Source organism: Oncorhynchus mykiss, chromosome 7 (assembly GCF_057628025.1).
Source record: "Oncorhynchus mykiss isolate SJ-2025 chromosome 7, ASM5762802v1, whole genome shotgun sequence".
Lineage (NCBI taxonomy): Eukaryota > Metazoa > Chordata > Actinopteri > Salmoniformes > Salmonidae > Oncorhynchus > Oncorhynchus mykiss.
This window is the reverse complement of record NC_143028.1, coordinates 8,217,326-8,238,900: the sequence shown is the minus strand read 5'-3', so window position 1 is coordinate 8,238,900 and position 21,575 is coordinate 8,217,326. Positions and strand designations below refer to the sequence as shown.

At 44.1% G+C, this 21,575-nt stretch overlaps 2 protein-coding genes across 7 annotated transcripts; one reads left to right on the top strand and one right to left on the bottom strand.

Moving 5' to 3' along the window:
- Window positions 1-1,935: 1,935 nt before the first annotated feature.
- LOC110527340 (importin subunit alpha-4) lies at window positions 1,936-20,977 on the bottom strand. Of its 6 annotated transcripts, none has more exons than XR_016497066.1 (16): window positions 15,566-16,002; window positions 13,289-13,333; window positions 11,411-11,500; window positions 11,243-11,272; window positions 11,006-11,154; window positions 9,424-9,509; window positions 9,075-9,167; window positions 8,825-8,994; window positions 8,019-8,063; window positions 7,790-7,921; window positions 5,362-5,490; window positions 5,030-5,178; window positions 4,839-4,910; window positions 4,528-4,690; window positions 4,285-4,379; window positions 1,936-3,977 (listed from the first exon to the last, which is right to left on the bottom strand). XR_016497066.1 is itself a non-coding variant. In XM_090240147.1 (16 exons), exons 2-16 carry the CDS (start codon window positions 13,328-13,330, stop codon window positions 3,879-3,881), a joined length of 1,494 nt encoding a protein of 497 aa, XP_090096273.1. In that variant the 5' UTR covers window positions 13,331-13,333; window positions 20,759-20,977; the 3' UTR covers window positions 1,936-3,878. The 6 variants fall into 6 exon arrangements, 4 of the variants coding, with proteins under 4 accessions (XP_090096273.1, XP_090096272.1, XP_021464227.1 ...); XR_016497067.1 differs by having other exon boundaries at window positions 9,075-9,161; XM_090240147.1 differs by lacking the exon at window positions 15,566-16,002 and adding an exon at window positions 20,759-20,977 and having other exon boundaries at window positions 5,030-5,134; window positions 9,075-9,161.
- LOC110527341 (putative potassium channel regulatory protein) lies at window positions 15,996-18,578 on the top strand. The gene is made up of 2 exons (XM_021608554.3): window positions 15,996-17,497; window positions 17,992-18,578. The coding sequence occupies exons 1-2, from the start codon at window positions 16,920-16,922 to the stop codon at window positions 18,245-18,247; spliced, it is 834 nt and encodes a 277-aa protein (XP_021464229.3). The 5' UTR covers window positions 15,996-16,919; the 3' UTR covers window positions 18,248-18,578.
- Window positions 20,978-21,575: the final 598 nt, after the last annotated feature.

Genomic DNA, 21,575 nt, shown 5'->3' with positions numbered 1-21,575 from the left:
TGACATTTAAAAAACAAGAAAATGGTGCTGTGTGGTCTGCTTAATATAAAGGAATTTGGCATTTATACTTTTTACCCATACTTTTACTCAAGTATTAGTTTACTGGGTGACCTTCACTTTACTTGAGTCAGTTTCTATTAAGGTATCTTTACTTTTACTCAAGTATGACAATTATGTACTTCTTCCACCACTGGTATTATACATTATACACTGCTCAAAAAAATAAAGGGAACACTTAAACAACACAATGTAACTCCAAGTCAATCACACTTCTGTGAAATCAAACTGTCCACTTAGGAAGCAACACTGATTGACAATACATTTCACATGCTGTTGTGCAAATGGAATAGACAACAGATGGAAATTATAGGCAATTAGCAAGACACCCCCAATAAAGGAGTGGGTCTGCAGATGATAACCACAGACCACTTCTCAGTTCCTATGCTTCCTGGCTGATGTTTTGGTCACTTTTGAATGCTGGCGGTGCTTTCACTCTAGTGGTAGCATGAGACGGAGTCTACAACCCACACAAGTGGCTCAGGTAGTGCAGCTCATCCAGGATGGCACATCAATGCGAGCTGTGGCAAGAAGGTTTGCTGTGTCTGTCAGCGTAGTGTCCAGAGCATGGAGACGCTACCAGGAGACAGGCCAGTACATCAGGAGACGTGGAGGAGGCCGTAGGAGGGCAACAACCCAGCAGCAGGACCGCTACCTCAGCCTTTGTGCAAGGAAGAGCAGGAGGAGCACTGCCAGAGCCCTGCAAAATGACCTCCAGCAGGCCCCAAATGTGCATGTGTCTGCTCAAACGGTCAGAAACAGAATCCATGAGGGCCTGACGTCCACAGGTGGGGGTTGTGCTTACAGCCCAACACCGTGCAGGACGTTTGGCATTTGCCAGAGAACACCAAGATTGGCAAATTCGCCACTGGCGCCTTGTGCTCATCACAGATGAAGGCAGGTTCACACTGAGCACATGTGACAGACGTGACAGTCTGGAGACGCCGTGGAGAACGTTCTGCTGCCTGCAACATCCTCCAGCATGACCGGTTTGGCGGTGGGTCAGTCATGGTGTGTGGTGGCATTTCTTTGGGGGTGCCGCACAGCCCTCCATGTGCTCGCCAGAGGTAGCCTGACTGCCATTAGGTACCGAGATGAGATCCTCAGACCCCTTGTGAGACCATATGCTGGTGCGGTTGGCCCTGGGTTCCTCCTAATGCAAGACAATGCTAGACCTCATGTGGCTGGAGTGTGTCAGCAGTTCCTGCAAGAGGAAGGCATTGATGCTATGGACTGGCCCGCCCGTTCCCCAGACCTGAATCCAATTGAGCACATCTGGGACATCATGTCCCGCTCCATCCACCAATGCCACGTTGCACCACAGACTGTCCAGGAGTTGGCGGATGCTTTAGTCCAGGTCTGGGAGGAGATCCCTCAGGAGACCACCCGCCACCTCATCAGGAGCATGCCCAGGCATTGTAGGGAGGTCATACAGGCACGTGGAGGCCACACACACTACTGAGCCTCATTTTGACTTGTTTTAAGGACATTACATCAAAGTTGGATCAGCCTGTAGTGTGGTTTTCCACTTTAATTTTGAGTGTGACTCCAAATCCAGACCTCCATGGGTTGATAAATTTGATTTCCATTGATAATTTTTGCGTGATTTTGTTGTCAGCACATTCAACTATGTAAAGAAAAAAGTATTTAATAAGAATATTTCATTCATTCAGATCTAGGATGTGTTATTTTAGTGTTCCCTTTATTTTTTTGAGCAGTGTACATTGTTGTGACTGTCCTTGTCTATCAGTTTTGTAGACCCCAGGAAGAGTAGCTGCTGCTTCTGCAAAAACAAAATGGGGATCCAAATAAACAGTGTGCATTTGCCATGGTTCTCAGTTTACCTAGTGAAAAAACACAAGTGACCAAACGGCAAAATGGATTTCAACTCATTTTCTTTAATATACACAAGAGTTGAAAGGAACATTGTGAGCCACCTTAAAGAGATATGGATTCTAAAATGTATAAAAAGTAAGACAGAGGCCAAAATGCTATCTGTTGCTTTTTCGTCTTTAGTACATGTTTCGTTAGCAAGTAAAAATCTTGCCCAAAAGCATAAGCTTGTATCACTTTGATACAAGACAAAAAATTCCATTCTTTAAAGTGGCTCTCATTCTATGTCTCTAGAATCTAGATCAATGACTGTACACCAGCTAGACTTTGTTCATCGGTTGTGAATGGCTAGTCCAAAAAGGCGTGGGCCGCTCCCCTGAAATAATCCCCATGCCTTCTCAGTAGTTAGCAGCCAAAACATAACTACATTAGTCCAAATGTAATTTGTTTTTTCCGGTCCCTTCACAAATAAATGCTGGAGGGAAATCAAGACAAAAGTCCAGTTCACAAGAGAATTTTCAATCAAGTCATCGATCACGTTTAAAAACAAAACTTCCCTGTTCATCTTTCAACAGTAAAAACATTACAGCCTCGCAAAGTGAACCGATCGATGGATGACTGGCAAAATGCAGCTGCTTTGTACAGACCAAACTTCAGACAGTTGGGGAAATACTCTTAAATTGTAGAATTAGATGTAGCATATAGAACAACTGTATGGTCAATGGACCATTGCAATGCAACCATAGCTTTGACTTATTGAAGCAAACATTGCTTTCCACACACAGTAAGCAGAGGGAGGGGTGACTGAAGTGTGCATAAGACTGAATAGAAACTGCAGATGTGGAATCTACACAGATGAAATCAGTGTTACATCGTCTTTCTCTGTCCCTCTACCAATATATCTTTCCAAAATATTTCCTCAAATTCTCGAGTCATTAAATTCAATGTCCGACGATATGTCTCCCCTGCAAGAGGAGATGGATGTCTTTTGGAAACGCCCAGTTGAAGCCTGGTTTTTAAGACTTATTTGTTGTTGAGGGGTTTCTCGTTCAGAGGATAGAACCTGGTAAGAGGGACTAATCCAAAAACCCAGTTTAGAAGTTCTGAGGAGAGGTGCGTTTGGTTCCAGCTCAACTCCACTCCCCTTCCCCCTCCTTTCAACCCAAAAACCATTCCACCAGCAAGCCATCCATAGATCAATGCTACAAAGTCTTCCTTGTTATTAATTTCAGAATTTCCCTGTTGCATAATTTTAAATATATATTTTTTGTACTTTAAATCCATTGTTTTTCATGATGATTTCACAACTAAAAGGAAACATATTATAGTGGTGGGTGGTTGTTGAAATCTGTTCAGTCCACTTGGGAATATGTCGACTGCTCACTTCTCTACCCTCTGAGAAGGGGTTTGAGAGCATTCATTCTCAGTGTTCTGTTCCAAAAAAAACTGTAGTTCAATGAGGACTGAATAATTAACAGCCCTTTGATGAGGTCATCAATTAGAATGTTTAACAAAGGACAGCCTAGATGCTGTCCGTACTCCTCAAGAGTCAATTAACTCGGAGGTTGAGTGTCTTCAGTCGCTGTGTCCAACGTGCTCTGATCCCGGACTCCAGAGAAGAGCACGCCTTTAAATGAGACCATTCCTCTTCTTTGCTGATATGATGATTGGTAGAACAAGATCATTGGTCCATGCACACAGATGACTTCAGTCTCTTCAGTGTGTATGTGTGTGTGTGTGTGAACGTGTCTGAGTAAGAGAGGATAATAGCAACTTTTTGGCAACTGCAGGAATGACGGACGAGGCGTTTTCTCTTTCTGGAACATTTATAAGCATCGCTGTGAGATGCTTGAAAAGAGATGGATAACAATGATCCTTCCTTCAGTGCTTGAACTGTTGTTAGTGAGTCAGTGATTGATGTTGGGAAGGAGGTGACTTGAGGGTTCAGAGCAGCTAGAGAGTTAGACCTACTAGGTGGCCGTTTGCCTTTAAAACTTGAACTCCTTTGCTTGCAGGTTGGTGGCGGGGTCAAAGTTGAATGTTCCGCCCTGAGTGGCTTCGGGGATCAAGCTGGGATCCTCGTCAATCTAAAAAGAGAGAAGGAAAATAAATGGATCAGGGTGGTGCCATAGATGAACAAACACACAGAGTGGAGACTAGATTCACTGTCACTACAGAAAACATAGGTCAATTTTTCATTAGATTTTATATAGAATTTTGTAGCAAGGCCTATAGCCGATTCATCCATCTTACCCCATTGACAGAGGAAGCGGAGGAAAAAGGCCCTGTGTTTCTGTAGCACACATCCTACACCCAGCACAGCACTGTCAGGACAGCGCTGGGTTCTAACGGTGTGCAAACTTGTAGGGCTTCTGTCAGAGCAGAGGTACTCACATCGTCTCCTGAGAAGTACTGGTCGATGATCTCGAAGGCTAGTTTGTAGATATCCTCGTTTTCATGCTGCTGGAGGTTCTCGATCTTCTCTAGACCTAATGGGCAGAGAGAAATTAGCATGAAAGTCCATCGCAGTGAATCAATCTAGAATGTGTGCTTCACAATAGCAACACTACACTGTCATACAATGGCAACATGGTGAACTGACACACAAGCACTCCCCCCTCTAACACACACACTGACCTCCACACTCCTCTATGATCTCAGCGATGGTGCTGGCCTCGTCCCCGGCCATGATGAGGACGTTCTTGAGGCCGTCTAGGACCACCTGAACCACCTGGGAGTCCTTCACAGACAGCAGGCTGCAGAACGGAGGAACCACATTCTGCTGCACCAGGTACTCCACCTATAGGGTCGGGTAGAACATAGCAGATCAGCCTATCGGGGCCATGCTTTGCCTACAGATGGGTAAACTTAACCAGCCAATCAGGACCATACAAAATGCAACGCTGTATGGATTGGGTATTGATGGAAACAGCCCTGGTAGAACATACCTGATCTTTTCTTCCACTTATTGTCAAGTTGCTGATGGCCCAGGCTGCCTCCTTCTGTGTGCCAAAGTCTCCCTGCAGACAAACACAGAGAGAGGTTGTCAGTGGTTAGGGTAGTGTTCCTTACAGATCTCCACAAGGACATAGGGGCTACATAATGCTTCGTAGGGCTACATAAGGGCTCAGCGACTCACCTTAGCCAGCTGGTGGATGATCATGGGCAGCAGGCCAGCGTCGATGACGGCCTGCACCTGCTGCTGGTTGCCTGCTGTGATGTTGGACAGGAACCACACGGCCTCCTAGTGGGCGGGAGGGATACACACACACACAGGAAGCCATTCAGCTGAGAGAAACCCACAGACACGCACACCATGGACCACATGAGTACGACTGAGACCGTTACACAGAGGTATAGATACTGTTGGAAATAAACAACACTGGGGTCCATCCCATTTCAACGCTACAGGACTTAATTACAGCAAAACAAACATATGCCACCAATAGCATCTAAAAGTGTGCCTGTTACCTTGTTGATCTTCTCCTTGGGGTGTGTGAGCAGGTTGGGGAAGTGCGAGAGGACGTCACAGTTGAGCACCACCTGCGTCTGCTCGTCTGTCCCCGTCACAATGTTCCCCACTGCCCTCAGAGCTGCAGTCTACAGGATATGACATCATAGGTGGTTAATGACATCACAGGAAGTCACACATTCCATACAGTAAGTTCCAGGTATATTACCCTTCCCACAAGCCTAACCTCAACCATTAGAGGGAAAACTGGAAACGGATCTTAGATCAGAGTAGGGGTGACTTCATCCTACTTAGGGATGTGACGGTCATGAAATCTTGTCAGCCGGTGATTGTCAAGCAAATAAACTGTCATTCACACAGTAATTGACAGTTAACACAAACACGTTTAGCATCTCCCGGCTTCCACACAGCTTACAAGTCACTGATGCAGACCGTAGGAACATCTAATAAATCCATGTAATATAGCCTACACCCTCACAATAAATCCACTATTTATTTTAGACAGCTCTAAAGAAAATGTAGTCTATTTCAGAAGAACAGAATAGCATACCGAGTTTCCTTATGATAGGTCCTGATCTGGCTATGCCAAATGGCTGTGGGCTACACTAGTTTAGCCGACAAGATTTACTTAGAATTCCATGGCATTATTTTATAGTATGAAGAATACAACTGAACATAGCTAAATTAAATAAAGGATATTTTCTCCAAACAATTTTGCAAATGTGGCTATTCTGTGTTGAGCAATTTAAAAAAAAAAAACAGGTACTCCTATATGTTTGAGTTATTTATGCAACTTTAGTTGATACACCAACATTGGGAGATATGTTTTCATTTTTAATACATTGTAAGGCTGCATGATGCGACTAATGATGATTTGAATAAAGTCTCATGAATGGCATGAGCACTGTTTCTGGTGCAGGTAGCATACAATCATTCTCTCATTCACAAGTTGACAAGCACTTGATAATATTCTCAACGGGCCTTGAATTTCCCAGCGGCATCCCCTTAATCCCCTAAAAAAAATCTATGCCATTTGCCACTAAAGTGGCCGTTGTGTCCTTGGGCTGAATATAATAATTATAATTCCTGTCTCCCGGCTACCGTGCTCCAAAGCACCTCTCACGTGGTTCTCTCATATTTCAATTCTTATTAATTATCCAATGCCTGTCACGTGATCAGGTCCTTCTCACAGGCATCTCAGCTAAGAAGTAGGCTACAAGTGAAGACCAACACATGCGCGTCGCTCTTATGTTAGAACGGTTCACATTTAGCCTACTTTTCATCAGCCAACAAGATGAGTAGGCCTAACGAACAGCAAAAGCACTAGCCTATGTCAATCTACTATCCCCCATAGTACAAAAATGTACCTATTCTGTTGGTCCGCTTGTCCTTCTGTGGAATAAATAATTATTCTAAACATTCTCTGGGCCTGTTGTGGAATGCGATAAAGCCCAAATTAATACAACCACTCGCAATCAAAATGAGGCTGATGCAACAGATCAGGGCATTTAGCTTAAAATGTTGATCAACTATTAAGCTATTTCATCACATAAGTGCAGCAACGCGCACACGGCAATAAGCATGAATGTTCCAAAATGCGAGTCTGCATGTAATGCTTTAATATTTAAAAAAAGGTGCATTTCTATGGTGAAAATGTAATTCATCAAACTTGATACTCAAGCGCCACCTATGTATGCCAGTTAGGCACTACAGGCCTATGGGATAGTCCACATGAAGTGATTGGGAAAAGTCGGGCGAAACAAGGCATGCGCCGTTTGCCTTACTGCACACACTGGGCATCATTCACAAGTGATAATACATCACTCACAACTGATAGACTAATATTGTCACCCATCAGACTATTCTTGATTTAATGCCATCTCGGAACAGGTGTAGGGAGGGAAAAAAATTATGCGATCTATGCACTTATATAGCGAATGGAGGACGCTGTGGTTTATTTTCATGCCAGCCAGTAGGCTATACTCATGTTGTAAATATAAGCAATGTGCTTAATATTAGGAAAGTTTAAAAAATAAAATAATAGTAGGCCTAGCCAATAGAAAGCTGATGGGATACTCCTCTTTAATAAAGCCATCACTGTTTTCTCAAGCAATTGCATAGCCTATTAAAATGTTGCGCAACATGAGCTCTCATGAAGTGTTTGATTAGATTTTCAAATACATTTGCATTGATTTCAGAGTGATTAGAGGGACAAGAGAGTGCTGAGTACCAGGCAGTTAGCAAGTTTGGTAGGCTACTAATGGCCATCAGCAGCAGCATCAGAGCTATAGAAGCCTAGTTACCCTGACTAAACAGTCACGTGGCATTTGACTGCGGACATGACTCATGACCACTGATGTGGCGGTAATACGGTCACCGTAACAGCCCTAATCCTACTTCCAATCAGGGGAAAGGAAGCAGACATACCTGAACTTTGACCTCTTGGTGGCTGAGCAGGGGGACGAGGAAGGGGACAACCCCCGAGTCGATGACCATCTGGATCTGTTCGTTCCCTCCGTCTGTGAGATAGGACAAGGCCCACACTGTATCCACTAGGATCTGACCACAGAGAGAGGACGGAGTTAGAACCAGGGAATTTCCATAGGGAATGGCAAAGCAACTAGCTTTGCTGTTGTGATAGTAGGGTGATACTTACATTTATATCAGTGTGGTATATCAATACACAGAGAGCAGGTAGAATCTGGAAGAGGAGAGGAGAGAGAGTCAGGCATAATGATTGGAGGCGTACAATGAAGCGACTATTGAGCAGATCAACAGACAGGACCCAGGGTGTTTTCTGTTTCAGCAGGCAGACAATGCAGACCTCCAGGACCAGGCTAGATGGTTGGGAACAGGGAAGCAGAATGCTAGGCAGCACCCAAAGTCCCAGACCACTTTCCCTAATCAAACCCCCCCATCATCTGATTGTCCTCAGAGCCAAACACATGGAACACAGCCAGAGCTGTTGGGGCAAATGGTTCAGCTAATATTGACGACACAAACATCTATGTGAAGATCATAATTCAGTCAGATTGGCCTCCCGAGTGGCGCAGCATCGCAGTGCTTGAGGCATCACTACAGACCCGGGTTCAATTCCAGGCTGTGTCACAACTGGCCGTGACCAGGAGTCCCTTAGGGCGGCGCACAATTGGCCCAGTGTCGTCAGGGTTAGGGGAGGGTTTGGCCGGGGGGGCTTTACTTGGATCATCGCGCTAAAGCGACTCGTGGCGGGCCAGGCGCCTGCAGGCTGACTTCGGTCGTCAGCTGGACGGTGTTTCCTCCAACACATTGGTGCAGCTGGCTTCTGGGTTAAACGGGCAGGTGTTAAGAAGCGCGGTTTGGCGGGTCATGTTTCGGAAGAAGCATGACACGACCTTCGCCTCTCCCGAGACCGTTGCAGCGATGAGACAAGATCGTAATTGGATATCAACGAAATTCAGTTAGATTGAATGTCTGTCTTACCTCCTGTACTGTCTCCATGGGGGGCGGTGGGTCCTTGTTGCGGCAAAGGTTGACAATGACCCAGGTGACGTTGCGGAGGAAGGTGATGGGGATGGAGGGGTTAATAAACGACAGCAGGGGCTTGACCACGCCCAAAGAGATTACGTAATCCCTGCACTGCGGTCCATCGCCTGCACGGGAAGAACACAGGTGTCATTGACTGGCATCGGCCAGTGTGTGTGTGTATGCATGTGTGTGAGCCATCACTCACCGATGATGTTGCCTAGCGCCCACACGGCCTGTTCACATACGTTCTGGTGAGGAGATTGTAGCAGCCGCAGGAATAGAGGCACAGCATCTGGACATGTAGAGAGAAAGGCAGACCCATATGTTAGACAACATTGCAGACATCAGTTAGAGACAGGTAGAGAAAGAGACATAAGTTAGAGGTAGAGTGAGGGTCTGGCAGACAAGAGACAGAGAGATGGGGAAGACAGTTGAGAACAGGTGTTTCTATACCAGGAACCAGATGGATAGATTGGCTCAAATAGACCAGTCCATTATGTATGCCTGATGGGTCAGTTTGAAACTGGACCACAGAAGAACTAGAAACTACTTACTAGATTTGACCACAGCTTGAGTCTGTTGTGACGTCCCTGATGCTATGTTGGTCAACGCCCAGGCAGCCTCAAACTGGAGAGAGGGACTGGGGAAGAGGAGAGAGTAAATGAGCCTAGCTATATGAAGAGACAAACAGAAGCTGTCCCCACACAACAAAACACAACCAATAAGCCCATCAACATCACATGGCTACTGATCAACAATCCATATCAACCTGCATCACCACTAACCCCCACCCCTGTCTAAAATATATATATATATATATATACACACAAAAGTTTGGGGTCACTTAGAAATTCCCTTGTTTTTGAAAGAAAAGCAATTTTTTTGTCCATTAAAATAACATCAAATTGATCTGAAATACAGTGTAGACCTTATTAATGTTGTAAATGACTATTGTAGCTGGAGAAGGCAGATTTTTAATTAAATATATACATTGATGTACAGAGGCCCATTATCAGTAACCATCACTCCTGTGTTCCAATGGCACGTTGTGTTAGCGCAAACTGCCTCTAACCAGAATAGAAAGGAGTGAGAGGCCCCGGTGCACAACTGAGTAAGAGGACATTAGTGTCTAGTTTGAGAAACAGACGCCTCACAAGTCCTCAACTGACAGCTTCATTAAATAGTACCCGCAAAACACCAGTCTAAACATCAACAGTGAAGAGGTGACTCTGGGATGCTGGCCTTCTAGGCAGAGTTCCTCTGTCCAGTGTCTGTGTTCTTTTGCCCATCTTAATCTTTATTTTTTTATTGGCCAGTCTGAGATATGGCTTTTTTTTGCAACTCTGCCTAGAAGGTCGGCATCCCGGAGTCGCCTCTTCACTGTTGATGTTTAGACTGGTGTCTACACTGTATTTCTGATCAATTTCATGCTATTTTAATGGACAAAAAATGTGCTCTCTTTCAAAACAAGTATATTTCCAAGTGACCCCAAACTTCTGAACGGTAGTGTGTGTATTTATATCTATCTATCTATCGTTGCCTCAAAGCTCCTGCCTCCATCACCCAACCTCCCCTTTCTACACAACACATAAATCCCCCCATGTCTCTAGCAGCCCTGTGCCTGTCCTAGCGTGACACCCCACCCTGCACATTAAGCCCTGCCCCCCCATCTCATCCCACCCACCAGTCCATGTCCAGGGGAGTTCCCCCTAATCGCTCCCCATCCCCACCACTGAAGAGACAGAGCTGTCAGCTGTGGGGCAGTACTAGTGCAGCAGAGCGGAACACACACTTTCTCTCCTATCCGTCTGTGTCTGCAGCCTGCTACAGTGTTCACATCAGCCCAGCCATGCGGAGGAGAGGGAGGGCACACCAGTAGCCCCAGAGCATGACAGAGAATGTAGAGAGAGACAATGGAGAGTGAGCAGTCTGACACATACGGGGCTAGTCTACCCACTCATTCACGCTCCGGTTCTCTCCTTCTCTTCTTTCGCACTTCTCCAACTTTTGAACGGGGGCATCACACAGAATTAACACGGGGGCAATTTACCGCCCTCATCTTTTAATTACTCTTCCAGGGCAAAGGTGCCCCATGACCCATACAGTCTCTTCCTCCCCCCCATAAAGCAGACTTACTTGTCGTCCCTCTCCAGGCATTTGACCAGGATGGGCAGGATGCCGGACTTAATCAAGTCGTCGATGGGGGGGTTTCTGTCACTGGACAGGAGTTTTCTGGCTGCCTGCACGGCACTGAGCTGGATGAGTCCGTTGTCACTGACAGCATTCTGACAGGAAGGAGAGCGAGAACACGAGGTTAGCGCCAACAGCTCAAGGTGTATGGTTCTCAACAACACTGACAGAATGCAGGCTTACCTGTAAGATGGCTTCCAGTGTTACATTTTGCTGCAAAACAAAAAAACTAGAGTTGTGAGATTTGCTGTAGCTACGCGTTTACATGTTGCAGGGTTAGAGCTAGAAAACATATCCCTGTCATTCCTGAACTTGAAGTCGTAGTGTGAGAGAGAAAGAGGACTGGCTCACCCCTTTGAAGTCAGAGTCTATGTCCGAGTCTTCCAGGCTCTCCTCCTGTGGAACGTTCCTCTTCTTCAGAAGGTGCTCATCTCGTTTGTTCTGGGGGGAGAAAATATATATATATATTTTTTTAAGTGTTGAATCCTAGAAGGAATATAGGAGTGAATGCTATTGGAAACATTCACCCACACAGAGCGGGAATAGATTCCCTGCTTGACTCCTACAGGCTAAGACTGCTCCCATAACCTCCCAGTGATGTTAGTGGCAGATAGCATGAGGGAGGAATGCATCCATCTCTGCACAGACGGTTCTCTTCTGCAGCACACATGCTATGTGAGAGAACTGCTGTGTCACTCATCCTACAACCTACATTAGTGGTTTGCTCTTCTGTAAGGGTAGGACATGGCTTTTTAGCAGAAAAAAACTGAAGTTCTCTCACACTTCTGGTCAGCTCAGACTTCCTGAAACACTTCTGCAAGCGGCATTCAGAGGACATGTTGGGGCCTTAGTGCAAAGACCAAGGGCTCAGAGTAGAGCTGGGCGATATGGACAAAAATCCATACCGCGCTAAATTGTCTGAATTGATGCAATAATGATAAGTTTGGAACATTGATGTGCAGCACTTGTACATTTTCTCAAATCACCCATTTTAGAAAATGTATTTGATTTCAAACTTCTCTTTTCTCTAATATAGGCTTCTTATCGTAATGAACGATATCAGATAAATGCCTGCAATAAGTGACCGGTATGGTCAGTGTCAATCATTTTCATTGTATCATCCATCTCAGCTCTAGCTCAGAGTCATATTCCAATGGAATGAAGTCGTCGTCGCCCCCCCACACAGATGCTGATCTAAGTTCAGTTTGGCACCAACCCCTCTAATAGTCATGGTTCCAACCAGAGAAGCTGCTATAGAGTCATACATCCAGAGGAATGGTCATGGTTCTACCCAGAGAAGCTGCTATAGAGTCATACATCCAGAGGAATGGTCATGGTTCTGCCCAGAGCAGCTGCTATAGAGTCATACATCCAGAGGAATGGTCATGGTTCTACCCAGAGCAGCTGCTATAGAGTCATACATCCAGAGGAATGGTCATGGTTCTACCCAGAGGAGCTGCTATAGAGTCATACATCCAGAGGAATGGTCATGGTTCTACCCAGAGCAGCTGCTATAGAGTCATACGTCCAAGACAAGCCTGTGTGTCTGACGAACCTACTTAATGGCCGCTGGCCAGAGCTCGGCGCTTCTGCAGGCCAGGAGAGGGAAACCCTCCCCAAGGCTGAGGGGTAAGACCAGTCTGGCCTCTCTGACAGGGTGGGAGAGCGAGAGAGGGATGACCTAAATACAGCCAATGCATCCTGACTCTTCAACAACAACCTGAGCATAAGAGGGGGGGGGTGGTTTCCTCACACACACCTATTTAGAAACAAAATGACTCCGCAGATAGAACAGCCCATAAGGGGCAGGGGGTGGACCAGGCTACTCTGTCTCGGCCAATTGGATAAACAGAGACTGCAACATTTCCCGTCAAAATAAAGGTGAATTAATTATATAACCCTGCTTCCACCTAACATCCACATCCCAGAGAGACTTAACAGGCTGGAAAAAGGGCATGCATGTATCAATTCAATTTACAGTTGTGCCACGCATACCAAAATAAGAGGTACATGACAGACACGGCAGCGCTGGAATGACATCTGTGGAGTGGGCCAGGACACAAACAGAGACCAGAGAGGTGTGGTAGGGTGGGAGGTGAAAGGTGAAACTCAAGAGGATAGTGTGGAGCCTTTCTAATTTCAGTGTGGGGAGGAGCAGGAGTAGGCTAATGGGTTAGTCCACTGGATGCAACTGAACTATAAACAGTCAATAGAGATGCTGAGGCTCACCTTTCTCAGCTCCACTGTCACTTCATTGCGATGTCTTCGCATAGTCTGTAAGAGAGAGAGAGGAGAACAGTCAGAGATGAGCCTAACTACTGGAGCATTAAAAAGACAGCCCATACACTCAAACAAACCACATGCAATGTTAGTCAATTGGAACTGGCTCCATTTTGTTTACAGACTGGGCTTTAGATTACAAGTGTACTGCTGCATGTTGGCAACAGGCGGCAGAGGATCATGTTAACTTGATTGCCAGTCGGGGCATCCTGGTTCATATTACTAACGCTGTGTAACCTCCCTCATGCAAGCAATGATTCTGTTTACATTTATCCACCAACTCAAACCCTGCCCCTGATCTGACACCCTAACTCAAGGTCGCAGTAAAAAACTGATGTGGTTCCATATGTGTTTGAAACACTCCATCTATTGAAGACGGAACACAATGTTTGGTCAACACTGCCTTTTGTGAGAACTGTGTTTAGGGAGGATAGTGAATCAGCCATGAGAGAAAGCCTGAGAGTGGCTCAGCTGGCCAGCTGGGAGGAGGAAGTCAGAGACCTCTGAAACTCAACAACGATCGATCAAATCTATGGAATTCCAAGCATTTCTCTGGGACACTCATTCCATGCTGGGACAAGAGGGCGACTTCCTGTGAGAGGGAAGACTGCCTCAGCTCCTGGAGAACACACCAGAGGTCTTCAACCTTTCTTTACATTTGAATACTACTTATTCTGCATAGCCAATGTTGATTGTGGAGTATCCTGTTATATGTTGGGATTATTACTGTATTCTATCAACATCATACACGGCAGTCACTGTGGCCCTCTGTGGTGGTGTAGGTCAGAACTTGTGAAAGGGATACATTTTCTGTATCCTACAGCTTTTAACATTCCTTGAAGTCTAAACACAGCCTAAATCTCACTGAAGATGTTGTGTGTGTCCTCTTTGATGCAGTAGAATTCAGCACTATAGGAGCAGGGTGAGTGTGTTGCCCTGGGGCACTTCTATAGATCTGATAGGTTACTGTGCCTAAAGGATAGGGGCTGTATCTGGACAAGGCCTTTCATCTCTGACAACAAGTGATCCATTTCGAATTCTTGGCTTAGCTGCTGCAAGCTTATCAGCAGGGCTGGTGGGTCGTTAGACATGTGCAAGTCACACTGGCACTTGGCCCCAAAACAACCATGCCGCACTTCTGTTTCCTCTTCGCTCAATATAGCACATACCAGATGGACAGTAATCCATCATGACCTCCATCCGAGATTACTGTGTTTCTAATACATAAGAATATGGGATAGTCAACATGTTATGTCGTCCCAAAAGTGGAATATTTATGTTAAGGATGTGTGATCAATACAGATACAAGGGAAATGGCATGTCCCTTTGAATTAAATGTGTGTCCCTAATCATCGAGTGTGAGGTTTTAATTGTACCTTTGCACTGAGAGGCAGTGCCTTAGACCGCTGCGCCACTCTGGAGTTGTATTGAATCAGCATGGTGACAGTAGCATCATTAGCTTTAGTTCCAGATGTGCTATGGTGTTTATGGTGCAACTGCTCTAACTCACTGTTTGTTAAACACCCACCCTGCGGTCACTGGGACATTGAATTGCAAGCTGTTCATTCACGTATGAGTTAGTTAGCTGGGTATATTATTATAAACTGATTAATAACCCCGAATCTCAACTGTTGCAGCCGTGGAAGTTGAGTTGTGCTAGTTGTTTTGTAACAGTTAATGTGCATCATCCGCCCATTTTGACACATACAACTAGCTATAATTAGCTGGTTTGGTTAGCTGGTAAGCGTATCTAGCTAGCTCAGTTAAGTTACAGTGACTGACTTGCCAACTCGAAATATCAAATGTCATGCCCATGACCAACATCAAGCTAGTTAGTTGTCTGGTGCCTTTTACCAATTATAACTATTACTTTCATTTAGTTTAGTTGATGCCAGAATAGTTCATTTCCAAAAATATGTTCCTCACAACCTAGCTAGCTGCTAGCAAGCACGGAGTTAGCAACTTTCCTGGCTAACTAGCAGGCCTTGCGAAAGCCGCGCCCGCTCCGCATGATACACTTTAGTTAGTTAGTGAATGTGGATGATATCATAATCGGCGACACATTATAGAAAAAGATAACTTCAACACGGACGGACAATGAATACTGCAGCAACCAAACCGAATTGAGAACTAGGTAACCCCGAGTGTTCGCAAGCACTCGTTGCTAACGGCTAGTTAGCCAGCCAGCCAGCCAGCCAGCTAACGTTAGCCTAGCTAGATTCTCACCTCGACATCGCGCCCCTTATTTTTGAAGCTCTTAATTCGGTGGTTATCCAAATCGGCGTTTTCTGCCATGGCTGTCTGTGTTCGGGATGTTTGGCTATCCTGCGCTTGAAGCTCCGGTGGGAAAAGAGAAAACGTACTGCTGTTTTGCCGAGGGTGGCTGTCCAGACGTGATACACCGCGATGGGATAATCTCGTCAAGGAGGAGCCACGGAATCCTGTCAATTGGGGGAGGAAGCCTATGGCTAGTATGTGTGAACCCTGGTGAACCCACTTCCTTGCAAAATTGTTGCGCAATGTAACTAGTTGATACCCTTAAATTGCTGCAATATATCGTTTTTTTTGTCTCCAATGAAGATACTGTACATTATTACCAAACGACTTGCTAATCAACTATGCTATGGCTGGCTACTTTACACGGATTGCTTGCTGTTGTTGACAGATAGGTTGGATTTGAGCCCAAAGGGAGGACTTCATTATGAAGAATCACTGAAGATCAATGCTTCACAAATTAAACAAGAAATTAATTGACTTTACTGTTAATCCACACAAATGTAGTTACACTAATATTTGAACAGAAAAACAATCAAATCACTACTACAGTTTGTTGTTTATTATTGCTTTAATGTATTACCTACAACTAAATAAACATTATCACATTGAATTTGAGGAAACTACATAAACATATGCTCACATATTACCCATCCTATTTTTTTTTCAGATTAGTGCAGATTAAGTGCCACTCACTGTCATTTATTGAACTAAACTGACAGGAGGGTAAACTGAATAAAAGAGACACAAAGCTAAAGCATAAAAAACAATGCAACAAAAAAAGGATAATGCTAATCCCATGTTGAATGTAGATGTAACTTTAGACCAATGTCTACTGTCAGGAGCCAAATCAACCATCCGGGGGGCCAACCTCTCTGTACTCCATTTAGTAACTTTAGTACCCCTTGAGGTTGCTGGGGGGAGCACAGCTCATAATTATGGCTGGAATGGAATGAATTGAATGGCATCAAACACATGGTAACCATGTATTTGATACTTTTCTGCTCCAGCCATAACCACGAGCCCGTCCTCCCCAATTAAGGTGCCTCCAACCTCCTGTGTTTTATTACTCGATTTACTCCATTGGGGCTCAATGATCAATTTCAATTTGTGGCTCATATTAGCCCCTAGTGGTAACATTCTGCACTGTCACCAGCCTCTCCAACTGAAGTTATGTGACTGCACTCACCTAGCATGAAATTTGTTTTGTTTACGGTTGGTGTTGCCAGGATATGTTCACTGAATACCACTCCTCTCCTCAGACCCATTCTTGTCTGCAATGATTTAAACTGTCAGTCATCTAAACATGAGTGCCCAGGACTTAATAACATTCAATATTGGAGGTCAAACATTCACCACTACTCTGTCAACTCTCAGAAGACACCAAGACTCAAGAATAGCTAGGATCCTGGATGGCAAAGACGCAGATTTTAAAGTTATCAGTGGACAAGTTTTTGTAGATAGAGATGGGACTTTCTTTAAATACATCCTGGATTATATGAGGACAGGTCAAATCACCTTGCCAGCAGACTTCTCTGACTACAATGGCTTGGCTCAAGAAGCACAGTTCTATGGTTTGCATCCTTTGGCACTTTGGGTTGAGAGGAACAGCCATCGATCCAGAGTTGAGGTTCTAGAGTTGCGCTTCTCTGTCCAGGAAACTCACGGATTCTTCCAAATATTCTGCTCCAACAACAAAACTCTGGAGGCTTTGGCGAGAAGGATATCCATTTTTGTGGAAGATCCAAATCTGAATGGGAATTTCCCACACCTGCCTCAGAACCCCAGCACACCTCATCCTGTACCGGTCCAGAGACCCTCTCACCACGACATGGTGTTCCACTGTGGGACTGACCAACTAGCCAGGGATGACTTCTCTGCCAGGTGAGGGGAAGTTACACTATTATACCCATCTCAGTGTCTCCCATTGGCCAATTCCTCAAGGGCTCCATACTGTATGATGAGTTTATTAGTCACATGCACAGAGTTGCAGATGTAATTGCAGGGTACAGTGAAATTCTTAAGCTCCGACAGTGCAGGTCAAAAAGAGAAGTGAATGAAAAAATACAAATAATAATTAAAATATATACATATTTACAACTGTAACACTAATACATGTCCATTGGGGGGTGGGGGCAGGGTAAAGGTCCATTGGGGCAGGTAGAATGTCCCTGAGGGATTGTCCATTGGGGGAGCAGCAGGGGGGAAGTGAGAAGTCCGGGGGTCATGGAGAGCAGGTTATGTGCCTAGTGTATAGGCACTCGCCTGTGTAATGTTAGGGGAAACACTGGATCCTTAATAACTCTTGTATGTTTATTCAAATAACTATATTATGCACAATTTTTAAAGACCAAACTTGCATTGTTTTACTCTTACAGGTTTGTAACTATTGAGCCGGATGACAGAAAGCTTCTCAACAGCACCAACGTCCTGGGCCTGCTGGTAGACACCCTTCTGAAGGATGGGTTTCGCCTGATCGACACAAGGACAGTTTCCCAAGAGGAGAAGACTGAATGCTACATGTTTGAAAGGAGCAGAAATACCCAGATCGTTGTACTGAGTGAAACCCCCAGGGCAGAACATCTCAGAAGACAGGACACACAGAGCCAGCTTGGTGAAGGAAAGAAAAAGTGAACTCAGTGTCAGGGTGCATCTCAAAAGTCTGAAGTGGTTCCCTTTCCATGTCCAGTTCTGTAATATCAGTGGACTTCAGACTATTGAGATGGATCCATTCTCTGCGAGTCAGACTGGATTGACCAGCAGATGGCGACAAAGGATAATAATGTTGAGGGCCATAATGTCAATATGCTTCACCTCACCATTAGTCTCAATTTATACAGTATATTTTATTTGACATCAATTTCCTGTGTCCTAAAGTATATTTCCAAAAGTACAATTCTCTAAATTGAAATAGAATTGAGAATGTATTTGATCAAGAACACAAATAAAACAATGAAAAAACAAACTTTGTTTTATTCAACCAGGTAGCCCATAGACTGATGTCGAACGGCAATGCTTTGCTTCAACAGCACCGTCAATACTGGAGGCTTCAGCAGTGGTGAACTCCAATATTTACGTGCTGCTACAGCAAGGCAGCCAGTCACAGAATGGCGGTCACAAGCCTCGGATGTCCAGGCTTCGCTCACGTTGTCACAGACATGCACATAACACCACAGCCATCCTCTCTTGTACCCAGGCTGAACTCTCAAGCCCTTGCCTTAGACACTTATCATAGGTCTGAGAGGATAGGATAGGTGTAAGCACAGGTTGGGCAACTCTGGTCCTGGAGGGCCATGGTGTATGCAGGCTTGTGCTCCGGCACACCTGATTTAATTGATTGTGGTCTTAAACCACAATTAGTTGAATCAGGTGTGTTAGAGCTGGGTTGTAACAAAAGCCTGCATACACCGTGGCCCTCCAGGACATAGCCTAGCAGGTGGAACTATGTGTGTTTTGCTTTCACTCTTCCAATCCTTTTTTCCATGTTTCTCCAGGCGTTACTGCAACAGCACAGTACAGCCTGTATCCCTGTATTACCCACAAACCATTCTGTGCTGCTTCAGCACTGCAAGGTCTGACACATCTACACTAACACATTCACACATACCCATCAACTGGGTATGAAGGATGGCTAGAGTTCTCCTCTATCTGAAACAAGACAAGAAAAGCCAATGAGGTTGGGATAGTATGGTCATGGAACAATGACAGCATGCTGTATCCTCTGCCATGAGGTATGCACAGGGTCAGTTGTAACACCTACAAATTAGAAACCACTTAGAAAGCCGTTATTCAATGTGCTAATACTTGGTTAATGTCTCTACATACCTGAGACGTTTTAGGAGTACCAGTCAATCATTTTTTATTTTATTGGCCAAAAAGTGTTTTGAGGCCTAACATGAATAGTCTTGATGCCTCCATGTTTTTTAATGACCATGTATCTAATCACATATAATGTATCCGTAAGAATATATCTTTTGATTAGTTGATGACAATAATTATTCTAGTATTTTTTTCAAAAGACTCAGATTAGATTGAAATGAGTAATTGGGGGTCAAATGAAACACATTTTATAATTTGGTATTTTATATGGTATTTAGACACATTCACATAATGATATAACATTTCACTTCTTTACATCAAGTTTCCCAGTACAACTCAGATAATACCTTTTTGAATGCTTATATTCATTTTGGATAATTCGTTTTTGGCCAATATGACATGCACAAAAAATGTAATCAAAACATGTTTTGTCAACTTAGTGTATTTCCATCTAAATATCAGTTTCAAATCATAACATTTTTCAAGTACCACTTATTTTTAAAATTGAAGAGTGTTACATTGAATCCTGCAGCCTGTTACATTTAACCCTGCTGACGGGGTATTTCACTTCCGCCACTCTCGTTGAACTATAAACGTCTGTATGTCATAGAAACTTAGTTACAGTGTGTAATGGTAGCTGAGACATGTGTGTTGTTTGTATAAAAATATTATTAATCTAACTCAAACAATCCTTTCAGAAATAAGTAAAAGGCAAAGTGTTAATTTAGCACATTTAACAAAGCCCATGCATTGTTGTATTATATAATACATCATTTTTTTAAATCATTTATATTTATTTAAATCACTTATAACATATTTTCTTAGGCTCTGGCAGTGATAAAACAGCAGTTGATGTGGAGAACTCCGCCGCAATTGAAACGGAAGTCCCGCCTTTTATTGGTTACAGTTGATGATGTAACCCGTTTTTAAATTGATCTAGTTGTTGATGCCTCAAAAGTACTTTTTCTCCAGTGGCTGAGTCTACTGTTACACGAGGTCATTGTTATTGTAAACAGTCGACCCTCCACATCAATCATTAGTATGTACCTGTTAATCAAATACAAATAAGGAAGTGTACAGGCTATAGTATAATTGTCATTTATGAAATGTATTAATATTTTAAGGTAGGCTATTTCGAGCTATGTATTTATTGAGGAACACACGGCGATCATAACAACAACTGCACACATCGATTTGACAAAAAAAAACGTTACAGACCGACTGAGTGAGAATAACGGTCACAACAACTGTCACACAACGACTTGACGAAAAGAATGTTACAGACCGACTGAGTGAGAATAAATGAGTAGACATCGTGCTACATACCTGCGCGTATGACACCTGGAGACGGTAGCCTATAGCCAATGATCCCGTTTAGACTCTTCCCAATGTGCACAGGAAGCTGCGGATTGAAACAACATAATATTCCAGTGAGTTTAACCAGCCGGTCATCACGCTTCAAGGAAGTTCTATTCTTTTGTTACTACTGTAGTAGCCTATTTATAGGCTACCCCATAGCGCTAGTTTTGCGAGGGAGGCGGGGCGAAGGCATTTGAAGAAAAAAGGGAGATCACTTGACCTCAGCCGACACAAGAGCTAATACACACGAACCAATAGATCAACGCATCCTCAATCGACTTTATATATAGACAGAGCGCGACCACCACCCCCCATCTCTATAAAACCATAATCGGCGAGCCCTCTTCCAAAGACGTGCGCCTCGGGGAGAGAAGAAGTCGCCTTTCGAAGTTCGGTTAAGTGATGACTATAGTCTTCAGCAGTGGTTAAAAGTACTTAAGTAAAAATACTTGAAAGTACTTCTTAAGCCGTTTTTTTCAGTATCTGTACTGCACTATTTATATTTATGGAAACGTTACTTTTACTTCACTACATTCTTTAAGATAATAATGTACTTTTAACTCCATACATTTCCCTGACAGCCAAAAGTATTCGTTACATTTTGACAAGAATGGTCAAATTCACATAATTACCAAGAGAACATCCCTGGTCATCCCTACTGCCTCTGATCTGGCGGACTCACTAAACACAAATGCGTAAATTATGTCTGAGTGTTGGAGTGTGCCCCTGGCTATCCAATAAAAAAGGAAGATTGTGCCGTCTGGTTTGCTTAATATAAGGAAGT